At 38.8% G+C, this 21,540-nt stretch overlaps 2 protein-coding genes across 2 annotated transcripts; both read left to right on the top strand.

Moving 5' to 3' along the window:
* Positions 1-3,807: 3,807 nt before the first annotated feature.
* On the top strand, positions 3,808-4,364 carry LOC105622396 (CCHC-type zinc finger protein CG3800). The gene is made up of 2 exons (XM_012203822.1): positions 3,808-4,047; positions 4,140-4,364. The coding sequence occupies exons 1-2, from the start codon at positions 3,808-3,810 to the stop codon at positions 4,362-4,364; spliced, it is 465 nt and encodes a 154-aa protein (XP_012059212.1).
* Positions 4,365-10,713: 6,349 nt separating this feature from the next.
* On the top strand, positions 10,714-18,193 carry LOC105622395 (protein bicaudal D). Its single transcript, XM_012203820.1, has 8 exons — positions 10,714-10,917; positions 13,076-13,216; positions 13,682-14,518; positions 15,014-15,160; positions 15,394-15,426; positions 16,154-16,586; positions 16,879-17,133; positions 17,913-18,193. The coding sequence occupies exons 1-8, from the start codon at positions 10,714-10,716 to the stop codon at positions 18,191-18,193; spliced, it is 2,331 nt and encodes a 776-aa protein (XP_012059210.1).
* The last annotated feature ends 3,347 nt before the right edge of the window (positions 18,194-21,540 follow it).

Raw genomic sequence — 21,540 nt, 5'->3', positions numbered from 1 at the left:
GGAGTCTACTAACAACTAACTACTACTTACTTATTTCTTTCTTACTTACTTACTTACTACTTAACTTAAATATTAATAATTTACTTTCTTTGTCACACACACACACACACACACACACACACACACACACACACACACACACACACACACACACACACACACACGTGTACATACATTGTGAATACTGTTCAATTCAAAATTTTGAATAGAAAATGCAATTTTTCAATCCAATTGCATCTAATTGAATCTAATTGAATTCAATTAAATCCAAAAATAAGTATTCGTTATGTAAAATACGCATTCGGATAGAAAAAAATTTCAATCCATTTTAATCCATTCTCATTTGCTGGGTTGTAAAATTTTTTTATATATGTTTCTTTTATACTTAAAATCGCAACAGACTTTTGCATAATGTCGGATCTATAATAGATTTTTAAGCCTTAAGCCATAAGAAATTGACAAATCATAATCTGTTACATGACATGCTTAATACATTCATAATTATGAAATTGGCCAATCATAGCTGTTCCTCGGAAGAATGGAACGATTGTGATTGATCAATTTTATAATTACGGTTATCAAACCCGATTAAGAGTACCGCGTAAATGTAATGGCTTCTGCATATTAGAAATGCTTAATGCAAAATGTGATGCGGCCAATAAGTTTACAGCTCCTAATGTGTTCATTGGTTACTACGTCATTTTGCCGCGCGGCAAGTATTTCGACGTCCAGTGTGCAGGAAATAAGTTGGATATTCTCCTCGTATTCAAGTGCGATTAGTCAATTCTTAGAGGCTCCGCACAATAACAGGAACAGAGAATAAGAATTTCAACCTATCAGAAATTATGTTCCACAATACATGATTTCTGATAGGTTGAAATTCTTATTCTTTGTTCTCTGTTCTCTATTCTTTTTATTGTGCGGAGCCTCTTACAACTTTTACGTAATTGTAGATCGGGCTTAAGACTTAAGGGTCTTAATTGTCCCATGACAGTCGGAATTTCGAAAAATGGAAACTTGGAAAAATAATACAGTGAGGATCAACCAATCAGAATTATTGGGATGCATTACTATTTATATTGCACATATAAGTTAAATACAAGATTATCGAAATTGAATTTCTGTATGTATAAAACGAAATTTATTATTAATAAATAATTGTTCGATATTCATTAATATATAATATTCATTTTTCCAGCATATAAATATAACTATTTATATAGTTTGTGAAAAAATTGTTTATTAATCCGAAATTTTTATAGATATAAAAAAAATGCAAAATTTCAATTAAACTGAACAGTCCTAAAAGATCTGTTTGCGTTGTTTGAAATCTTTCCAAATTTTTGCATTTAAAAGAAGCTAAATATAATACATTCGGATATTAAGGAGAGAGAAAGCAAGGAATGCCAAGTGCAAAAAGTACAAGTAACGCAAACAGACCTAAATATATATTATACGAATATCGAAACAAAAGAAAGCGAAGATGCCGAGTGCAAAAAGTACAAGCAATGCGAATAGATCTATTAATGCGAAAGTTTGCGTTTCCGCCTTTATCCTACAACGATAGTCGTCCGCGGTGACCAATCTTTCCTTTTTCATGTTCGAAGGTCTCCGCGAGCCGTCCGCTCGAAAGTGTGTGGTCCGAGGTTTGCGGTACTGAGTATTTTCATCCACTCCGTTGTGAATCTGTTAACGTAATAGACGTCGCACTGGTAGTCCTCTCCGCATCCGCGTGATTTGTAGCTAAGCAGGTAAGCAGACGAACAATAGAGATGGCCATTTTGTTGAATTTTACGCGTGAAACCATCCAAGGCACGCGGTGCGCACGGTTGCGCCGCCGCCGAAGCAAAAGCGGCCTGAAGCGATTCTCCTTTACGACAAATCGTACAATGCGGCCACGACTTTGGCACGTGGATTTTATTCAATTGCCATCGTTCTCGTCGCATCGCACGATCTAACCCGCGCCGCAGACGTGCATCATAATCTCCCGTTGGAAAATCCGAAACGAGTCGCTTCGTCGAGAGAGGCGATGATTTCCGTGGCGGTAATTCCGGTAATTTCGGCAGAACGCGCGGTGGCGATGGTAGCCGCGTCTCTACCGTCGTCGACGACCTATGACGGTAGCGGGGCGGCAACGCGGTCGCCATCGCCATCGAGGGCGATCTCTCCTCCGTGCATGGCACAAAAAAGCTCATCGCGCGCGGCGTCGCTCTTCGGATGCCATCTTCGCGCCGCGCTGCGCCGTGCCGCACGGCGTACGCGCGTATATACGTACATACATCTATACGTATGTACGCCGTTACGTTAGTACGTAACGTATTCGCACGCGCACACACATCGGCGTCGTCAAGTGGGGGTGAGCACGGAAAGAGAGCGCGCGCGAGCCGACCGAGCCAGCCACGTTGTATGTACGGCCCGCCGCGAAGATCGGAGGTGTAATCGTAATCGTCGAGCGAGAGAAAGCACGGTAAAAGACCACGAGCTATCCCAATTATCGTTTCCCTTCGTCGTCCCGCGACGGTGGGGACGCGGATGTCGCGTACGCGAAACGTCCGGCGACGCCAGCGTCGCTGACCTCGTGCACGCGCTCTCGGGCCGCCCGCCCGCCATTGCGAGAGTGCGAGGAGTGCGCGGATGACCCGCGCGGAGCACGTGTACGCGCCCACCGCGTTTTCGCCGCGACCCAACGAGTTGGGAAAACTTGTGGGCGGGAAAAATGCCATCTTATTCAACGCGCCACGTTCAGCGAAGCCTGCCGGCCGCCGCCACCGCCGCTTCGATCGCTCCGATCCGGCCGGCGCCATGCGGCTCGCGGGGTCGTCTTGTCCCCCGTTCGTCCTCTGCGCTCCGGTTCGTTACGGCCGGCCGCTTCCTGCCTGCGCGAGACTCATCGTCGCGTTACTCGCGTTATGCCCGCGCTGACCCCGCGCCTCGTAATCTCTTCTCGGCGAATAAAGTGCGTGTTCACTTCGAATGTCTCGCAGCTTGCCCCCGCTCGCCCCGCAGCGCGCGCGCGTTGAGCGTTCCCCGCTGCGCCGCGTCAGGAGACATCTGTGTGCGTCGTATGCGACGCGAGCGTGCCTCGCACGAGACGCGCGGTCGGACACGGCAGATTCACCCGTCGTGTACCCACGACGACCGGTTGAGTAGGGTACTCGGGAGATCCTTTGTTTCTCTGAACGAAACCGATAATAATTGCGCTTTCTCCGCTGGCCATATTCAGAGCGCGCTGACTAGGTGTCCCCTCCCCTCTCCCCCACTTCTCTTCCCGTCTTGATAAACGCCAACTAGAGAGCTTTGCGGAGCGACGTGAACGTGTATTCCTCGCGATTTATTTCTAAGGTTGTAATGTAATTTTATTGAACATGTAATATGTAGCATATGTTGTGACGTAAAAAATGGGTACATGATATAAGGAATCAATATTATGTATATATGTGTGTATACATATATATATATATATATATATATATATATATATATTGTATATCTATGCAGTGCAGAAGCTTGCAGCAACATTGTGTTGCTACAATATTGCTGAAACATTGCAATTTTGCTGCAATGTTGCTGCAATATTGTTGGAACATTGCAATGTTGCTGCAATATTGCTGGAATAATTTATGCTCCATGGCCCAATTTCGCAACTCAGGTTAACTTTTAATCGAGGTTCAATCTCGATTAAGTGTTAACTGTAAGTTGTAAAACTGAGCCTATATATTTTAAAGATAAAGTTATATAATAATTATCTTAATTATCTATGGATGTGTATATATTTATCTATATATGTACAATTGCAGGACTTAAAAAATGAGTTCGAGCGCGTGTTATAAATGTAACCGTATGGGTCACTTTGCAAGAGAGTGCCCACAAGGTGGTGGTGGAGGCAGAGGAGATCGTGGCCGAGATAGAGACGGTGGTTTTGGACGTGGACGAGAGAAGTGCTTCAAATGCAACCAATTTGGACATTTTGCGCGCGAGTGCAAGGAGGATCAGGATCTTTGCTACCGCTGCAACGGTGTCGGTCATATTGCGAAAGACTGTCAGCAGGTTAGTACACCTGCGAAATCGGAATTGAACATGGAGCACCCGAACGTGCCGAACATGTGGAACAGATTGGACACAGGTATTGCTGTTGACAGGGACCGGAGTTGAGTTGTTACAATTGTAACAAGACTGGTCACATGGCGCGCAGCTGCCCGGAGGGTGGCAATGATTCCGGCCGTTTCGCGATGCAGAGCTGCTATAACTGCAACAAGACGGGCCACATCGCTCGTAACTGCACCGAGGCCGGTGGCAAGACTTGCTACATTTGCGGCAAGACTGGTCACATAAGCCGTGAATGCGACCAGGATGACAGGAAGTAGGAGATAACCGGAATCCGTGCCGCTCGCTTAATAATGATAAGCAGTTTACCGTCGCGCACGCCGTTCCCGGGGATAGATAGATAGATAGAGATGTGCGGACTTATATCGTGAAGCATACAATTCGTATCAGCGAGGACGTATCGTCGCCGCCGTCATCGTCATCGACATGATCATGATTGTAACCACATTGTGGTTACAATGAGTCGATTTCGTTGTCGTCGTCGCCATTGTCGTCGTCGTTGTCATAATCGGATTTCTATCTCTCCATGCTCCTAACTCCCAGAAGTCAGTCTACCCCCCCAGCCCTCCTCGCCCTTATTCCTAATCTCCTTCCCCTCTCTGCCCACCGTTGTTCTCTTCGCAAGGATTTTTTTTTTCTTAAACGATGTCTTTAAGTTTTTATTGCTGTTAAACACCGACACTTGTACACGTACCATTTGCTACTACGTGTGAATGAGAGCAGGGTTCATTCTACGAGTAACACGTGACATTTACATTTACACGTATATGATACACACACACACACACACACACACACATACACTCAACAAAAACTCACATGCATACACACTCATATGCCATGCATACATACACAACCTATGTAATAATATTATAAACATTCTATTGAATTAGAGTAGAGACATGAATCCTCTGTCCCCTGACTTTCAAACTGTCTCGTATGCGCATTGTTTTCTGATGCAAGATGTATGGATTCTCGGGAAGCACACACGTAGCCTTGCCGAGATTTGGCGCGTGTTTGGCGGTTTTGCGTGATGTATTGATGTAATGCGCGAGGCTACCTCCACGCGCGCCCTCGACGGCTCTCGCATTTGTATAAATAAAGCAAATTTTATGATACGATACCTCGGTTATAAACATGAAAATAACGAAAAGTAAACGGGCCACCCGTTGACAGAGAGGAACGTCTTCGTCATTGACACGGATTCACGAACGAATCACAAGGCACGGGCTCACGTCGCACCACTTTTCGCATCCACGCATCTTGTATTCTCCGGTCCTCCCTCTCGAACTCTCTAGCCAACACTCATAAATCGACAAATGAAGGAACGAAAGAAAGAATTGAAGAAAAGGATTCGGAAGCGAACGCGAGAACATGGGAAAAAGAGTATGCGAGAACACATGCCGGCACCCTGAATGCATAAAAATAAGATTTAGTAACGCTAATTTTAAATGTGTAAGGATGTAATGAGGATTTCACCGAGCTATTACTGTGCGATCAAAGTCTCATTACAGATGCTTCAAAGCATTTCATTTATCAATCAGAAGAAAAAAAATTTTACTAACTGACTAATAAAAATATACTTTGAAGTATTTGTAGCATGTTGATCGTACTCTGTGTCACTTTTTGTGCGTTCTTTTGTTTCTTTTTCTATTTTCTTTTTATATACCGGACTCGTCTAGTTTGTATAGGTACGGACAAAAACGAAGTATAGTTGTAGGATTGTCACAGTGTTTACAGGTTTATATGCAATTAAACTCATACCCTCCGACTTCGACGAAGAGTGCGTTCCACTTGATTCTCGCAACGTTCATTCATTGAGATCATCCTTGGCAGTTTATCGCATGTTTTACAAGGACTTAATGGTCGCGAGCGTTGTGAGAGTCAAATGGAACACGCTCAAAGTAGGGCAAAAGAGAGAGAGAGAAAACGTGTGCGCTTTCTACAGTTTTCTGAACGTAAAAAGAAGGATATGTTGTGATTGATACCAAGTAAGATATGTCTGAAATGATTGCTACATCGATATGTATGTATATATACATATAAACACGGTGGTCTGTACAAGTTGACACATTTTGTACGTACAATCATAATTGTTAATGACAAGACTATAGATTCATATTGTTCATACTGTCGCTTGTACTGTTGATAGGCGATAAAAAGAAAGCCCACAGAAGAGGAAGTTGTACCAACCTTACTATATCCTTACATGTTGCTGAAAATACTTCGTTACTAGGTATATGTATATATATATATCCGCATATGTGTATACATATATTTATGCATATGCAGGAGCTGTATTTTGTACTGTAAAAAGCTAGCTTATACTCTGGTCGTTGCTGGTGACTAATTCCGATAATGCGATCCTTTGTATTTTTGCGATCGTTTGTATTTCCACGAGAAAAATTATATTTTTCATGTATAGAGTATAATCACGAAGTGATGACCGATACTGTCTTTTTTTTCCTAATTCATAAGTTGTAGGGACAAAATTTTTGTAAATGATGCGATCAAAGAAAAGGAAGTCGTACTCAAAGGAAAAAAAAAGAAGCTATTCCCCGTCACACGTGCAGGGGACGACCACTTAACGCTCGACGCGAGTACAAAGTGAGATTTTTTCTTATAAAACGAATATAAAAGGAAGAATAATCATGCATGCACGCGTAACATGGCGAAATTATATTAGCGAGAGCAGCGACTCGTCCGATCGCGCGGTATTTCATGAAGTAAAATGCAAGCCGAGTTATACTATAATTAGGATAAGAGATTAGAATCCCGACTACTTTTTTGAAATACCCGGACCACGTTTATGCTAAGTAGCTGCAGTGCAACTATATCAATTCGATCATCCGAATGGGAAGGGGAAAGGGCTAGTCTTTGTTCAAGCCCAAAAGGCGGATTGTCGCGTGGACGTCGCTGACGCGACCCGCTGACGTGGATAATTCCACGCACGACGTCCACGCTACTCGTACGCTTCGCGCGGCTTCCGTGGTTCTACCAGCAGCGACAATTGTGTATTAACGTTCAGAAGCCAGGCGTGCCTGACTATCTCGGTGGAAGAAAAGACCCGGGGCCGATCGTCTCCTTGGACAATGGCGTACCCGGGGGTGTTTCTTATAGTAATCCAGGTGTCCTGCAGCAATTTTATACACACTTAACACATTGTGCGGGACTTAAAAAAAAATATGCCGGATCTCATTGCGTAGTTTCAGTGTGCTAGTGCTCACGTCAACGACGAGACTTGGAGAGGATCAAACAAATTGTACTTCGCTATATTGAACCTTCGCGGACCTCTGGCGCTATCAATACATGGACATACGTCGGACCAAGTATTCCGGACGACGCGAAGTGTCTAGACGGACGTCTGAAGACATGCGGAGTTTAAGCTTTGATTAGTCTTAATGGACTTTACGACAAATTGGACGAATTTGAGAGATCTTTTGCTTCTCGCTGGTAATCAGAATGAAGCGAAGGATGGGTCAATTCACAATTTGAAGTTGGATGTCCGTATACTGCTAACCTTTCTCAGACGTCATTTTATACTGTCTGGCTAGGAATGACTTAGACTGCACATCATACGTAAGAGCAAATAATCTGGATAGACACAGCCGATTCCCTCCGCGACACGGTCTCTGTGGTTCGTTGATAGCACCAGAGGTTCAGACGAGCATACGAATAATTATTATAAAGAATAAAAAATCGAGTGCGATTAGGGCACCTGCGCTTTTGTCTCTGCTACAAGACTTACGTACGAATATTGTAAAGAATACGACTGTTACAGTGTATGAATCTAATTCGACCGGCGGCGTACGCCGGGTCCACGGCTCGTCTTATATATTAAACTAATCTATTAATACTTAAAAAAAGAAGAAGAAGAAACGAGAGAGAGTGAGAGAGAGAAAGAAAGAAGGAAGAAGACAAGGAGGATGAAGAGGAAGAAGAGAAAAAAGAATATGAAGTATTCGAAGTTATGTTTTTAAACAGAATTTTTGAAATAGAATGTGTACGGAGAGGCAAAGGAATGATCTCTTTTTCTGTGTTGTCCCCTAAATGCTTTATGTTCCTTCGTCTCTTTAAAGATCCTTTCTACTCTTAATTGGTTCTACTGCGACAACAGATCACAGTTTCACGACGTCAAGCTTTGAATATCTGTTACAAGCTCATTTCTCTATCAAGATAGATAAACTTAACTCTCGGTTTAATTTACTACTTTTTATCTCAGAATCTCATACAGTATACTTTATTTAAGAGACGGAAATCCTTAGAAAATCCTTTGAAAATCCTCTGTGTGAGATTAGAACAGGAAAAATGTTCTGATTAATCAAACAACAACAAAAATTTAACAAGAGTGGCATTTTAATAAGATTTCAGGTTATCAGACCAGAAATTCTAGTTAAAAAAAAGTAAATTAAACCGAGATTAAAATTAAGCTACATTAATAGAAATAAACAATAGTAGAATCTTCTAAAGATTCTTTGTAATACACATTAGGTGATATGACCAGGAATGAAACTGATTTAAAGCTCAGCTACTCTTAAACATTCTCTTCCTTTATAGAAATTTAACTGGAACACAGGAAGATAATAATTGATTATTTATTTTAAGTTTTAAGAGCATTATTTAATGCACAAAACAAGTAATTAATTACTACCTTCTTAAATTGCATTTCTGCAAGGATTGCTAGAAATTCATTTGGCATTCGGAAACGAAAACAACGTTGGAATCGTGAAATGAGTAACGTTTTTCTCCCAGTTTCTCTTTCCAAACATCTCGTCCAATTAATACACGTTTTGTGGTTTCAGGGATAATAAGTTGTATATTGAATATGCGTAGATTGCTGTTTGTTAAGAAGAATTACATAATCATGCCAATGCACACATGATGTGGTCTGAATTCACGCAATTTGCAACAATCTACGTGTCATCGTTAAATGGACTCGCCAGGGATTGATTCATTAACTAATTAACAGTCGTCCAGCATATTTGTCTCGGAATTTCTGGAAGAGAAAGCTTGCGAAAAATTAACGTGTTACACAAGAATTGCTCTGCGATTCTAAATTGTTAATCAACGATTCTCAATGCTGCAAATTAAATTGTAAATTTTTATCATTTCCGAAAGCGAAATTCTACAGTACATTCTTCTCACATGGAAGTTGTGAGATTTTTACTGCATGTTGGACAGGTAAATGCTGTAACTTTCTTGTACTTGTCAAGACTAAACTTCACTGATTTACCGCGTTAGTTTCTTTTCTCTGCGATGCTGTCGTCTGCCATACATTCCTTAACTATGCATTACATATTTTTATCCGTGCAGTTATCACCGATTAATTTGATCGCTTATGAATGCTTATGAACGAATGGGCCATAACTTGTTCTTATCAAAACTAAACTTCAGCAATAATTTATCACGTTAATCGCTTGCATTTCTCCATGGTGCTGTCGCCTGCCATACATTCCTTAACTACGCATTACATGTTTTTTTCGGACATCTACACGGTCGTTATCGACGATTGACTTGGCCGTTTATAAATGCTTATGAATGAGCAGGTACTGGAAGGAAACGAATGAATGGATGATCGAGCGAGCTCTATGGTACCCTTCGAAAGAAATATAAATAATCGCGTGGCATCGATGCGTGAATATATTAACATCCATGTGTCCTTAGATAGGCGGCGAATCTCTTATCATGGAGAGAACGAGAGGAAGAGATTGGATGGTCTCTATCGTTGATAGACGAACGGAACGTCGAAACGAGTTAAAATCGTAGAACTTATTGGAACCGGAATAACCTATCCAAGCAATGAATGGAAGGTGTGAGCAACTGAGAGACAGAAGATGTACTTCTGTATATATTTCTATCCAACTTAGTAACTTTTCTTCTTTCTGCGCATGTGCCCAAAGAGAATAGAAAGATATTTCTGTTTTTTAAATCTCGCTCACAGCTCGACGTCCGTATTCCCCTTCCATCACTATAAGTTCTATGGTTAAAAGGCAGAATCGCGGAACACGCGCATCCGGTTGTCGCGTGATCTCGGATCTCGCCCGTCCACCCACACACATTCCGAATCCACCCGAATCATCATCGCCGTCAATCGTCGTCGTCGCGCCGCGCCGTCGCCGCGTCTGTCAAAATCGGCTCGAAGTGTCACTCGCGGTGACGGTCGGTGATGATGCCATGGTGGCTCTCGCATCGCAGGTAGGATGTGAAAAACCGGAGGACAGGTGGGAGTCGTAGGAGAGTCTGGAGAGTCCAGATTGTCCAGAAGAGTCGCGCACGTCGTCGAAGACAGGAGGCCACGACACGAAGCGTTGGAAGAGGACAAAAAAAAGATCGTGAATTAAGAATCCGAAGGATGCGTTCACATTCGGGTGGTGCAACCACGGCGACCGGTGTCCATTCGTCTCACTCGCGATAACAGCGAGGTGCTGAAGGTGGTAGAGAGGCGACGGAGAAGGGGGAGGAGCAGGGGGAAGCGGGAGTAACACGAGGAGTAGCCGGAGGGGAATCAGAAGAGTCTTCGTTGTCATCGTCGTCGTAGTCGTCCTCGTCGTCGTCGTCCTCGTCGTCGTCCTCGTCATCATCAACCTCGTCGTCATCGCGCAGGCAACAATGGCCGCCGTCGACGGGATCGAGGAGCTGAGAACTGAGATTGAGCGTCTGTCGCGTGAGCTCGACTTGGCCTCCACCGAGAAAATACAGTCGGCTCAGTACGGACTCGCGCTGCTCGAGGAGAAGTCGGCCCTGCAGCAACGGTGCAACGACCTCGAGGCACTCTACGAAAATACGAAGCATGAGCTGGAGATCACGCAGGAGGTTAGTGCATGTCCGGAATCTTGGGTTTGTTTTTTTTTTTTTATTGTTGCCTTGGACCGCATTAGAACTCTCCTTTTCTCTCTTTTGCCAAATGTTAAACATATCCCTGATGAAAAAATTCTAGTATTATCTCATAATATTTTAAAGAATTTGTTGTATTGTAAATTCATGAAAATTTCTGAAAAAATACTTTTTTATTTTTTTATAAATTTTCGTCTGAAATTGCAAAATAATAAGTCTTAAAAATCTTAGAATTTACATGTGTAATCTGACATATATTTTTGGGCTGTAACAACCAAACAGACAAAATGTACTTTACTTTTCAAAATAATCCTCCTTGTAAGATTTTATATTATATTATTATTTAGACTTATTATTTACATAACTCTTTTGTTAATTGTGGTTGATAAAGACTATGATTAAAGTTGAAATTATTCCACTTACATATAATTATTACTAATTTTTATATTATGTTAATACTTTATATATGCTCGACTTGGCTTATTATTAAATTATATTTGTTGGATAATTATAATTATTATTATTGTTATTGTTGAATATTTACATCATGAGTTTTCCATTACATCAATATATATTATATTTCGCACACCTCGATACATGTGGTGTGTTTTCTGTTCCTGTACTAGACTGTTCTAGAACTCTCTTTCTCGCTTTAGACAAATATCAAACGTATGTCTATTTCACTTTAAGTTCAAAAATGTACACTAATTCAGCCACAGAAAACAGACCTAAAACCTCAAAACATTTTAAAGTTCATAGTTGGAATGCTATTCGGAGTATTCATCATGTTCTTGTGAATGTCCTTGAAAATATTTTATATTTTAAGTTTTGAGAATAGCATAAATTCTATTCTACAATGTGCTCTTTGTTTCCTGTTTCTTGCTTTCTGCCTCTTTTTTCTTCCCTCTTTGCAACCATTTTTTTTATCGACAATTGTATTTCTTGCCATGTGTTTCCTGTTCTTTCGAAGTTAACTTTTATCTCGGGCGACATAAAACAAAAAATCGGATAAAAAACAGAAAGTAAGAAACAGAAAACAAAAAGCACATTATAGAATAATCATAAAATCTGAAAAAATCAGGTTCAACGAATGAAATAGCCAAACAGTTTTTGACATAATAAAGACATAAATTGTTAAGATTAGCCATCCACCTTATTTGTTAAAGCTATCTTTTCCAAATTTCATGTTGTTTCTAAAAAACATCATGAAAGATAAACATTTTCAAGACGTCGCAAACATTCAAAGAAATGTGACGAATAGCATTCTAACGTATGACTTTAAAAAAGTTTTGAAGTTTTGTATCAAAGATATAAATATATTGATGTCATCACATCATGAAAGATTACTTTGAAAGATAAAATGCAAAAATTTTGATTACACATATGAAAAATTCTAGAAAGAATATAGACTTTCTCAGCACTTCTGAAAAATGTTTTAATTCTTATAAAATAAAAATCTGAGAAGTTTTTTAAAAAGTTAAAAAATAAAAAGTAAAATTATATAGAAACTCTAAAAAATTATATGAAGAATTTAAAAAAGTTACCAGGAATATCTATTTTATTTTAAGTACGAACAGTATACACTAATTCAACTATAAAAAAATATATTTCTTTTGGGGCCGACTCCATCACTCGACACGCCTGTGAGAGAAAGAAAATTTATTCTGCTCTTGCGACAGTTTGCTCGACAGTAGCGATTAATGTGTAACGAATACAAATGAGACGTGGGCGAACTTTTATTACTGTATGGTAAACATTTTACATAGAGGTATGAAATGAGTATGCGGAAAGAAATAGTCTTCCTTTTTCTTGGAATAGAACAGGTAGGAGGAGATAGAATCAATTAATTTGACTACAGAAGGAATGTGGAGTAACTCATTCAGTATACTTGCTATTGATATTAGCCAATCAACGTATAGATATCTACATTTAGTTATCTAATCCGGAATATTTTTGAAAAGGATATGAGATGCTAATTGGATCTATTTTTTATTTAGAATTTAGTATATTCGCTGGACAGTCTTGAATAATCGGTCTTATTATTCTTATCACTTGTGTATGCGTCACGTAAACACATTTCTTATATAACGATGTATATTTACTCTTGACTTAAGTGCCTATTTTGTCATTATTTTAGGCGTTAGCAAAGTTTCAAACAACTACAAAAATAACAGCAAAAAGCGGCATCGAACAAGAAGAGAGTCTTCTTAATGAAAGCGCCGCTCGGGAAACGTCTTTGCAATCACAGATCATCGAATTAGAAAACGAAACAAAGCAGGTTTGTATCAAATCGGCAATTATCGACTTTTAATAAAATAGAAATACATTTTAATTCAGTATCGTAACTCAGTAAGTAAACAAATTGTCGCCAAGTTGGTATCAAACTTGTTCAGAATTGGTGACAAATTTGATACCATTCTGTCAGCTATAAGTTTTGATTTTGTTAGCACACTTTACATACATAATCAGACAGGAAATTGACAGCAAAAACTGAGCAAAGTTTTGATCAGTTTTTGCCGTCAATTTACTGTCAAATTATTAGCTTTGCATCGTTTTGTCGACAATTTGTTCTCATATTATGTCAGCAGATTTTCTTACATATCTGTCAGCAATTTGTTAATAATATTGAATATAACAGAATTTGTATCTTCAAATTTAATATCTTTTTATTGACAGAATTATTAGCAAGCATTTGACAAAATCAATTTTCGACAGACTTTGCTGAATGGGAATATGTTTTCAGTTACGGCATGAATTGGAACGAGTGGAGGCAGAGCGTGATCACGCGCTGCAAGAGCGCGAAGAGGTCGGGAAAGATCATCAACAGGCGGAGACGGAGCGTAAGTCGTTGCGAACGGAATTGCGGGAGTGCAGGTTCCGCGAGACTCGTCTGCTTCAGGATTACTCCGAGCTGGAGGACGAGAATATCTCATTACAGAAGCAAGTGTCCGGTTTGCGGTCAAGTCAGGTGGAGTTTGAAGGTGCCAAACACGAGATTCGACGACTCACGGAGGAGGTCGAATTGTTGAACAGTCAGGTAGAAGAGTTGACGAATCTGAAGAAAATAGCAGAGAAGCAGATGGAGGAGGCGTTGGAGTCCTTGCAGGCCGAACGTGAAGCCAAGTACGCTTTGAAAAAGGAATTGGACCAGAGGATCAACAGCGAATCGATCTATAATCTTAGCAATTTGGCGCTTTCCATTCGGGGCATCACAGAGGATCAAACGATATGCAGCGATGGTGAGGATGACTCGCCTGCGCTGCGTAGAATCGAGGCGGACTTAAAGACGCAAGAACCAGGCACATCTGCAACCGACAAACAGGTTGATTTGTTTTCTGAAATTCATCTGAACGAATTGAAGAAACTGGAGAAGCAACTAGAGCTTGCGGAGACCGAAAAGGCTCATCTGACGCAAAATCTGCGCGAGTCGCAATACGCGGTCGAAAAGAGTCAAGCGGAATTGCAATCGTTCGTTGCGCGAATAGTGCAGCTGGCAGCGCATGTGCAATCGTTACATCATCTTCACTCGAAATTACCGGAAAAGCAGAGTGAAGAGACGACGTTAGATAAACTCAATCAGGTACATTTATATGTATATGTCGCCGCATTAACAGAAAAATGACACAAGTAAAAAATTAACGTTTTTGAATAATGAAAAGAAATCAGCCCTAAAAACTAATATATTTTTATGGAAAAATGACATATTTGCCAATATATTGCTTATATGAAAAAGTTCTATAATTTTTTGGAATGAAATTTAAAGTTGTAGTGTTTGAATTGTGAAAACTCATGATATATTTTTCAAGAATACAATATAATTGAAAGTATAATAAAATGAAAAGAAAGTGAAACTATGCATATTTTACATATATCATTATCCTAATTAAAACATTATTTGAATTCAGAAAGAATTAAAAAAATGCTCTATTAAAAAGTTGCTAATTTTTAAACTTGTCACTTTTCTATCAAAACGGTAATATTGTTTTTCAAAAATAAAATAATTTTACATGAAGAAAACAAATAAAAACTACATTCAAGTATTTTGCGATAAAACATTATGCTACTGTTTTAACAGGCCGTTGTGCAATATCATCAATGGAGCACAATGTCCGCTCGCGAGATTAATCAGTTGCAGAAAGATCTGTCCGAATTGGAGAACGGATTAACTGTATCAGACTCCACGCAGCAGCTAAGAACAGAGCTGACGAATCTGAGGAACAAGGTACACACTTATCCATATCTTATTATGTTTCATGAAATGTACTTCTAACAGCGTGTCGCGAAACTTGCGATAAAGGGTGAAGGTGTTAGTTAAAAACTGTTGTAAGATATAAAAAGATATGAAAGAAAAAAGAAAAGAGCTTGCTAGTGGCAAGAGTATAAGTGTGTGCAATAAAACTGGCGCAATTATCGCGTAAGAATGATAGACTTTGAACAGAAATTGTGGCGTTTCAGATACCCGAGTCAGAGAAGAGCCTTCGAGAAAAGGTTGGGTTACGTGTGGTCCCTTTGACGTATTTACCAGATATTTTAATAACAATTTGTCTTGTTGGCTCCTCTAATGATCCGTACAATGATACTCGCTTCTCAGTGTCCTAACAGCCCATATATCGCTTTCTATCTATGATACTTCTCATATATTTAACCGTACATGTTTTCGAAGCTAAACTACTGACGAATATTTATTCCATTAAATGTAAATCCACGTGTGAGAATAATCTTATTCCTCTGAACGCTATAAATATTCATTTATGTTTTCACACATGGATCCTGGCATCAGCGCATTTGAACGAATGTTACTATCGAGTGCTCGAAAGAGACAACGTACGGATCGTAATATGCTATGCAACATGGCTTTTGAGATAGAATGCGCTTAGAAACGAAAAGTCAGAATCGATCACTTTCCTTCTAAATCTAAATTTCGCGCGCATCTAACGTAGCATGTCGGTCGGAACACGCGAGCCTGTTTTGCACGAATGCTCGAAGAAAGAAATCATCTATCTGTATATTTTTCGCAAAATCTCCGTACTGCACTCGCAAAATTGCGAACTGTGGACCCTAAACTACTGTCCGATTACTTAATAAATTCTATTCTCAAACTCATCTCACGAACGAACTTCTGATAAACACATAGTACCAGGCAAACGTACCTAACGCATTTATTGCGACCTGGTAAGGCGCGTTCGCGTACTCAATTCCCACTCCTTCGTTTCAGCTCCTGGACACGGAACAGAGGAGCATGCAACTCGAATCGGACGTGTCCACTTTGTCGAAACTCACCGCGGAAGCGGGCGGTTTCCTTGATTCTGCTCAGAACGACCTGCAGAATCTCTCCGACGAGCTCGCGCAACTCTATCATCACGTATGCACCGTTAACGGCGAGACACCTTCGAGAGTAGTGCTGGATCATGAAAAGTCAGAGATACCCGAGAAGGAGGAGGAGAATGGCAAAATGGATTGGTGCAGGACTCTATTCAAGACCGATATCAAGATTAAGGATTTGGAGAGTCTTAGCAAGGCGAAGGAAATTGCGAAACACATAGAGACCGCGATGGACCAAATAAAACATCTCAGAAATGCCGTAGAACACACGCTTGAACTATCCAAAGTCAAAGGAATGCAGTCCAATATTTGCAACGTTTGCGAAGGTAAGTATATCTCGTACTTGATGAAAAGCTTGTTTTTATTTTTTAAATGAAGTAATCACCTAGGTATAGTTTTCTTTAAAACCTTATTCTAAAAAAAAGTACTGCCCACATGCTCAGATATCTTATAAAGTTCATTATTTTTATTTTAGTAAGAAATATAATTATATAAAAAATTAAAATTTGTTCGGTGTATATCTCACTTACGAACTTGCGTATCTTTAAACTTAAACCTTAATGGTTAATATTGTTGAATTTTATCAAGTAATTTCTAATTTTAACTCAATCTTTTCAGCGTCTGTCAATGAGAACAAAGCAGACGTAACAGATCTTCAAGAGCAAGTTATCAGATTAAAGGCCTTGTTATCCGCTAAACGGGAACAGATTGCCACATTAAGAACAGTGCTTAAATCAAATAAAAATACAGCAGAAGTAGCGTTAACGAATCTGAAGAGCAAGTACGAAAACGAGAAGAGCATTGTTAACGAGACGATGCTTAAGCTGAGGAATGAGCTTAGAATGTTGAAAGAAAACGCCGCGACATTCTCGAGTGAGTATTTAACTTCTGTATCTCTTTTTATCTTTCCTACGCGATTAGGTGTCTTAATAATTTAATAGAAAAAATTATGTAGAAAAAGGAAAGTACATATAAAAAGAGATATAAGTAATTATAAAGATATCAGTAATTTTCTTGCCCTATGAATCTTCACTAAAACCAATTTATTACCCATTTGTAAGATACTTTTACAAAACCTACCATTTATTAGTGAAATTCAATAATATAACTTTTTTTTATTTTGTTTCACTAACATGTTTACTAACATCAATTAAATTGGTTATTAGTCTTAATGAATTCGTTGCTGTTAATACTATGGGGTATCGCGGTGGATTTTTCAAACTCTTTGATTCTCTGCCATAATTACTGTATTACATAAAAATTACCAAGTGTACCTGCATATAACATTTCCCTCCTAAATGTGACTAGTCATTAGGCTTATCTTTTTTAGATGAAGTTCTTGCATGTTCATTTTTCTTCTTTTTCTCTCACAAGAAATTCAGCTAAAAAAAAACAAACTTATTATCACGCCTCACATTATTTCAGAATTACATGATGCAAAAAGTCTACAACGAGCCAGATTTTTTATTGACGCATTTTTAATTTGTGCCATATTTTTCTACCACTTTATATATATTACATGTAAGGATGTTGTCTTCATGGAACCTGCTTCACGCTTCATTTTCGGGAATTCTGATACGCTTCCAATAACTCTTCATTTCATTTGCTTATCTCTACGTCGTGTTAAACCCTGCTAACCATGCGCTGTCCAGGTCTGCGTGCAATGTTCGCTGCACGCTGTGAAGAGTACGTGACGCAAGTGGATGAACTTCAGCGGCAGCTTACCGTAGCGGAAGACGATCGAAAGACGCTGAACCAGCTTCTGCGCCTAGCAGTACAGCAGAAGCTCGGTCTCACCATGAAACTGGAGGAGCTTGAGGTCGATCGGGAGCTGCGCAACACCAGGAGACACGCCGCCGGCGCGAACGGACGCGGTAGACCTCGACTGTCGCAACAGACAAACCGTCCCCACTTAGGCAGAGATTTCTTCTAGAAAATGATGAAGATGTGGAGTAAAATATTCTGAGAAGCGAGAATTTTGAGAACCTTTTCAAATTTTTCTACTGCTCGTTGCCAAGCCCGTTTCGCGGGTTTGGAACTCTAGTGAGTATACTAATTGTCTTCTTCGTCTAAAGAGAATGTCCGCAGTCTCGTTATCCGTAATAATCGTTTCGTCGCGTTGAAAAATATACGACACGTATTTTTACAAAAGGATGAACGAGCACGCGTGAGTGCTTGAGAAAATGAAAGAGGAAAATGAAGAGGAAAAAAAGAGAGAGAAGGAAACGATGACGCCGTCCTCACTGATACGGGAGAGAATCGCGCTCGATAAATGGAACGGGGAAGTAAGAGCTGCGTTTTGAAGAGCTTCGAAATGTTCAGTTTTACACCCCATGGATTTTGCTCCATATCATAGAGTCTCTTCAGGAAGCTCTGCCTTGTGTTACCACTATTGTTAGTAGAGGAATTTAGGAATTATAAAGGAGAATGTAGAGATAACATACTTTCGTTGACGGCGCCCTGCTGATCGTGGAGTCGCCACGTGTTTGCGAATTGTATCGTTCCGCGATGACGCGCGTAAGCCGTGTCAAAACTGTTAAATGCATTAAATCAGCGCAAGCGTTCTATTGATATATTCTCGTTTTTATTATACGGAGAGAACACTACGTTTCAGACGTTTCGATTCGTCGAACTCTATTATCGCTTTAGCACGCTTATTTATTAACGCTTTATGTATTCTAAATAATTCAAAGGATATTTCGTTGATGATCCGTAATGTAGCATAATAATCGTCTCCGGAACGTTTCGTCGGACAAAAAGCATAAGGGGGATGCACGGCGTAAGAAACGTTTGTAAGTAGATAGCGAAAAAGAAATTTTACATCGCATACATAGAGACAATATTAAATATCGCGCGTGACCAGTAGCATTTATAATCAAAGTAGCGAGATGGAATGTCGTAGACAAGTAGATTTGAAAATTTTAAAGGATAGCAGAATAAAATACACGATATAGGAACCCATCTTCCAAGTAGTATCACCTCAGGTCACACCCGGCTGCATCAATCCACCCATATGCTCATTTATTTTATTTTACCGATTTCTTTCCGTCTGTGAAAAATGTTTTACGATGCTTTACCCTTGTTGCAAGAATATTTTAATATGCTAAAAACAGGACAATCCATATTCTTTCACGCGTTTCGAAGAGAAAATAACATTACAGAGAAACGTACAGGAGACTAATAATAATTTTGATAGCACAAAATATTCTATGAATACTTATTCTTGTAAAATATAAATGTTTTTAACATTAATTAATTTCAGAATATTCGAATGTTTAAGTCAAGATTGTTTGTGCAACATTTTACATACGTTAAAAAATATTATCACAAATTTTTACATTTGTTAATCGAAGTGTAATGGATTAGCATGGCATATTTTTTTTATACATATTTTTTAAAGATTACATATTGCCATATCGACTTTGTCTTCAACGTATATTCCGACATTTTAATGTTCTTTAAACTTGCTTTAAACTTTAATGTTTTTAAATATTATAGAGTATATATATATATATATATATGTGTATGTATATATATATATATATATATATATATATATTATGTATATATAATACAAAATAAATCTAACTTGTGAGTTTCATAGGACACAAGCAGCAAGTTTTTCTCATTCACATTTATATTATACTTGTAGAAAATATTTAATTTTTTTAAGTGTCTGAAAACATTTTTTTACAACTAGTCCATATGACTTTACTTCATATTGCTCAAATATGGCAAATTATAAATATAAATGTAATCACTTTATTATTTAAACTAAAGCACATTGATTCTTATCAAAAAACTTTATCCTAATCTTATGTGTATCAATATTATTCGAGTATTAAATTTACATTTGCATGTGAAGAACGATGGCCATAATTTACAAACAAAGCAGAGCAGAACAAACCAATTGTTCACGTGTTCAAAATGTCAATGGCTTTTCTTTTTCTAATGATCATTCAAAGTTAACTAAAATCCGCCTCTTAAGTGTCGCTCGAGTGAAAGTCTGAATGTTACGCTTAAGTCGCGTTTAAAAATTTTACTTGTAGGCTTATTTTATAACTTTTAACGACAGTTCGGTATCGTTATAATATTGTTGCACAACTTTTTCATCATGTAAAATACCTGCGCAACGATATCTCTAGCTAGTAATAAAATCATCGTTACAAAATAAGTCTACTGGATACATTCGAGTAATATTTTATCCTTGTTGTTTGCCGAATATTAAACAAGAATAAAATGATGTCTGGGTATATTCAATTGAAATTTTTGAACATAATCTTAATTTACTTTGGAGGAGAGTTGAAGGAAACCTGAATGACTTTGGGTGTATTCGCTTTTTATGCTCACATGCACAATTTCATTCTTGTTATCTATTAAATATTAAATAAAAGATGCTTACAAGTGCTATGAGCAAAAGTAAATGTCCTGTGAGTGACGAGGAATATCCAATTGGAAAATCTGAACTCACTCTAGATGTACAAATATTTTTAATAAATATTTATAGAATATTTATAGAATGTTTGTGTGCTATCTGAATAATGCTATTTATTTCGATGTCGCAAGAAAGAATTTTATAAATTTTAGACTTACCAAATTATAATTTTGGACAGCATATTTTTTTCTCTTCGATCTGTGGAATAGATTGTTCCAGGTCCAAGTATTCAATGCTTATTTTTTTCTCATCAAAGATCGGTATACGTTATCTCGTTGTTAATTCTGAAATTCGCAACACATAATAACATGTTCTTTCGTTCGTGATTTTATTATAGAAACGGTCTAAACATGAGCTCTAGATCATTTATGTTGACTTCTTGGCAGCTTGTTGAACCTACACCTATTATTTATTAGAAGTTAATTATTATATTGAGTTACTGTACTAAATGCAGCTACTCGATGTACAAGTTTCGTCATTTGTTAAGTTATGTTTATTTATATTTTTATATATATGTTTTCTATTGTGAAAAAGACGCTTCGCAAGGCAATTAACACTTGACACATAATCGCTGATCTCGTTCGATGGGATTACGAAGTAATTGTTTCAACAAAGGGGCACGCGACGAGAGCTCTAATTACAATTTTATTGATTACCGCTACTTGTACTTTCATAGGAGTGTAATTATTGTGGTAAGTGTGTTCAGCGCAACTCGCAGGATGCTCTTTTATCTCGATTTGTTCTGTAGATACATCGTGTATCACTCACACACACACACACACACACACACACACACACACACACACACACACACACACACACACACACACACACACTACTTCTTA

This window comes from Atta cephalotes, assembly GCF_000143395.1.
Source record: "Atta cephalotes unplaced genomic scaffold scaffold00044, whole genome shotgun sequence".
NCBI classification, from domain to species: domain Eukaryota; kingdom Metazoa; phylum Arthropoda; class Insecta; order Hymenoptera; family Formicidae; genus Atta; species Atta cephalotes.
Note: the sequence above shows the minus strand (reverse complement) of the source record. Positions and strands in the feature narration are given on the sequence as shown.

Bases quoted from the DNA above. Each gene is read 5' to 3' on its own strand.
- LOC105622396 (XM_012203822.1), top strand. From the start codon at position 3,808: ATGAGTTCGAGCGCGTGTTATAAATGTAACCGTATGGGTCACTTTGCA. The intron at 4,048-4,139 runs GTTAGTACACCT...TGCTGTTGACAG, and splicing joins TTGCGAAAGACTGTCAGCAG to GGACCGGAGTTGAGTTGTTA.
- LOC105622395 (XM_012203820.1), top strand. From the start codon at position 10,714: ATGGCCGCCGTCGACGGGATCGAGGAGCTGAGAACTGAGATTGAGCGT. The intron at 10,918-13,075 runs GTTAGTGCATGT...TCATTATTTTAG, and splicing joins AGCTGGAGATCACGCAGGAG to GCGTTAGCAAAGTTTCAAAC. The intron at 16,587-16,878 runs GTAAGTATATCT...CAATCTTTTCAG, and splicing joins TATTTGCAACGTTTGCGAAG to CGTCTGTCAATGAGAACAAA.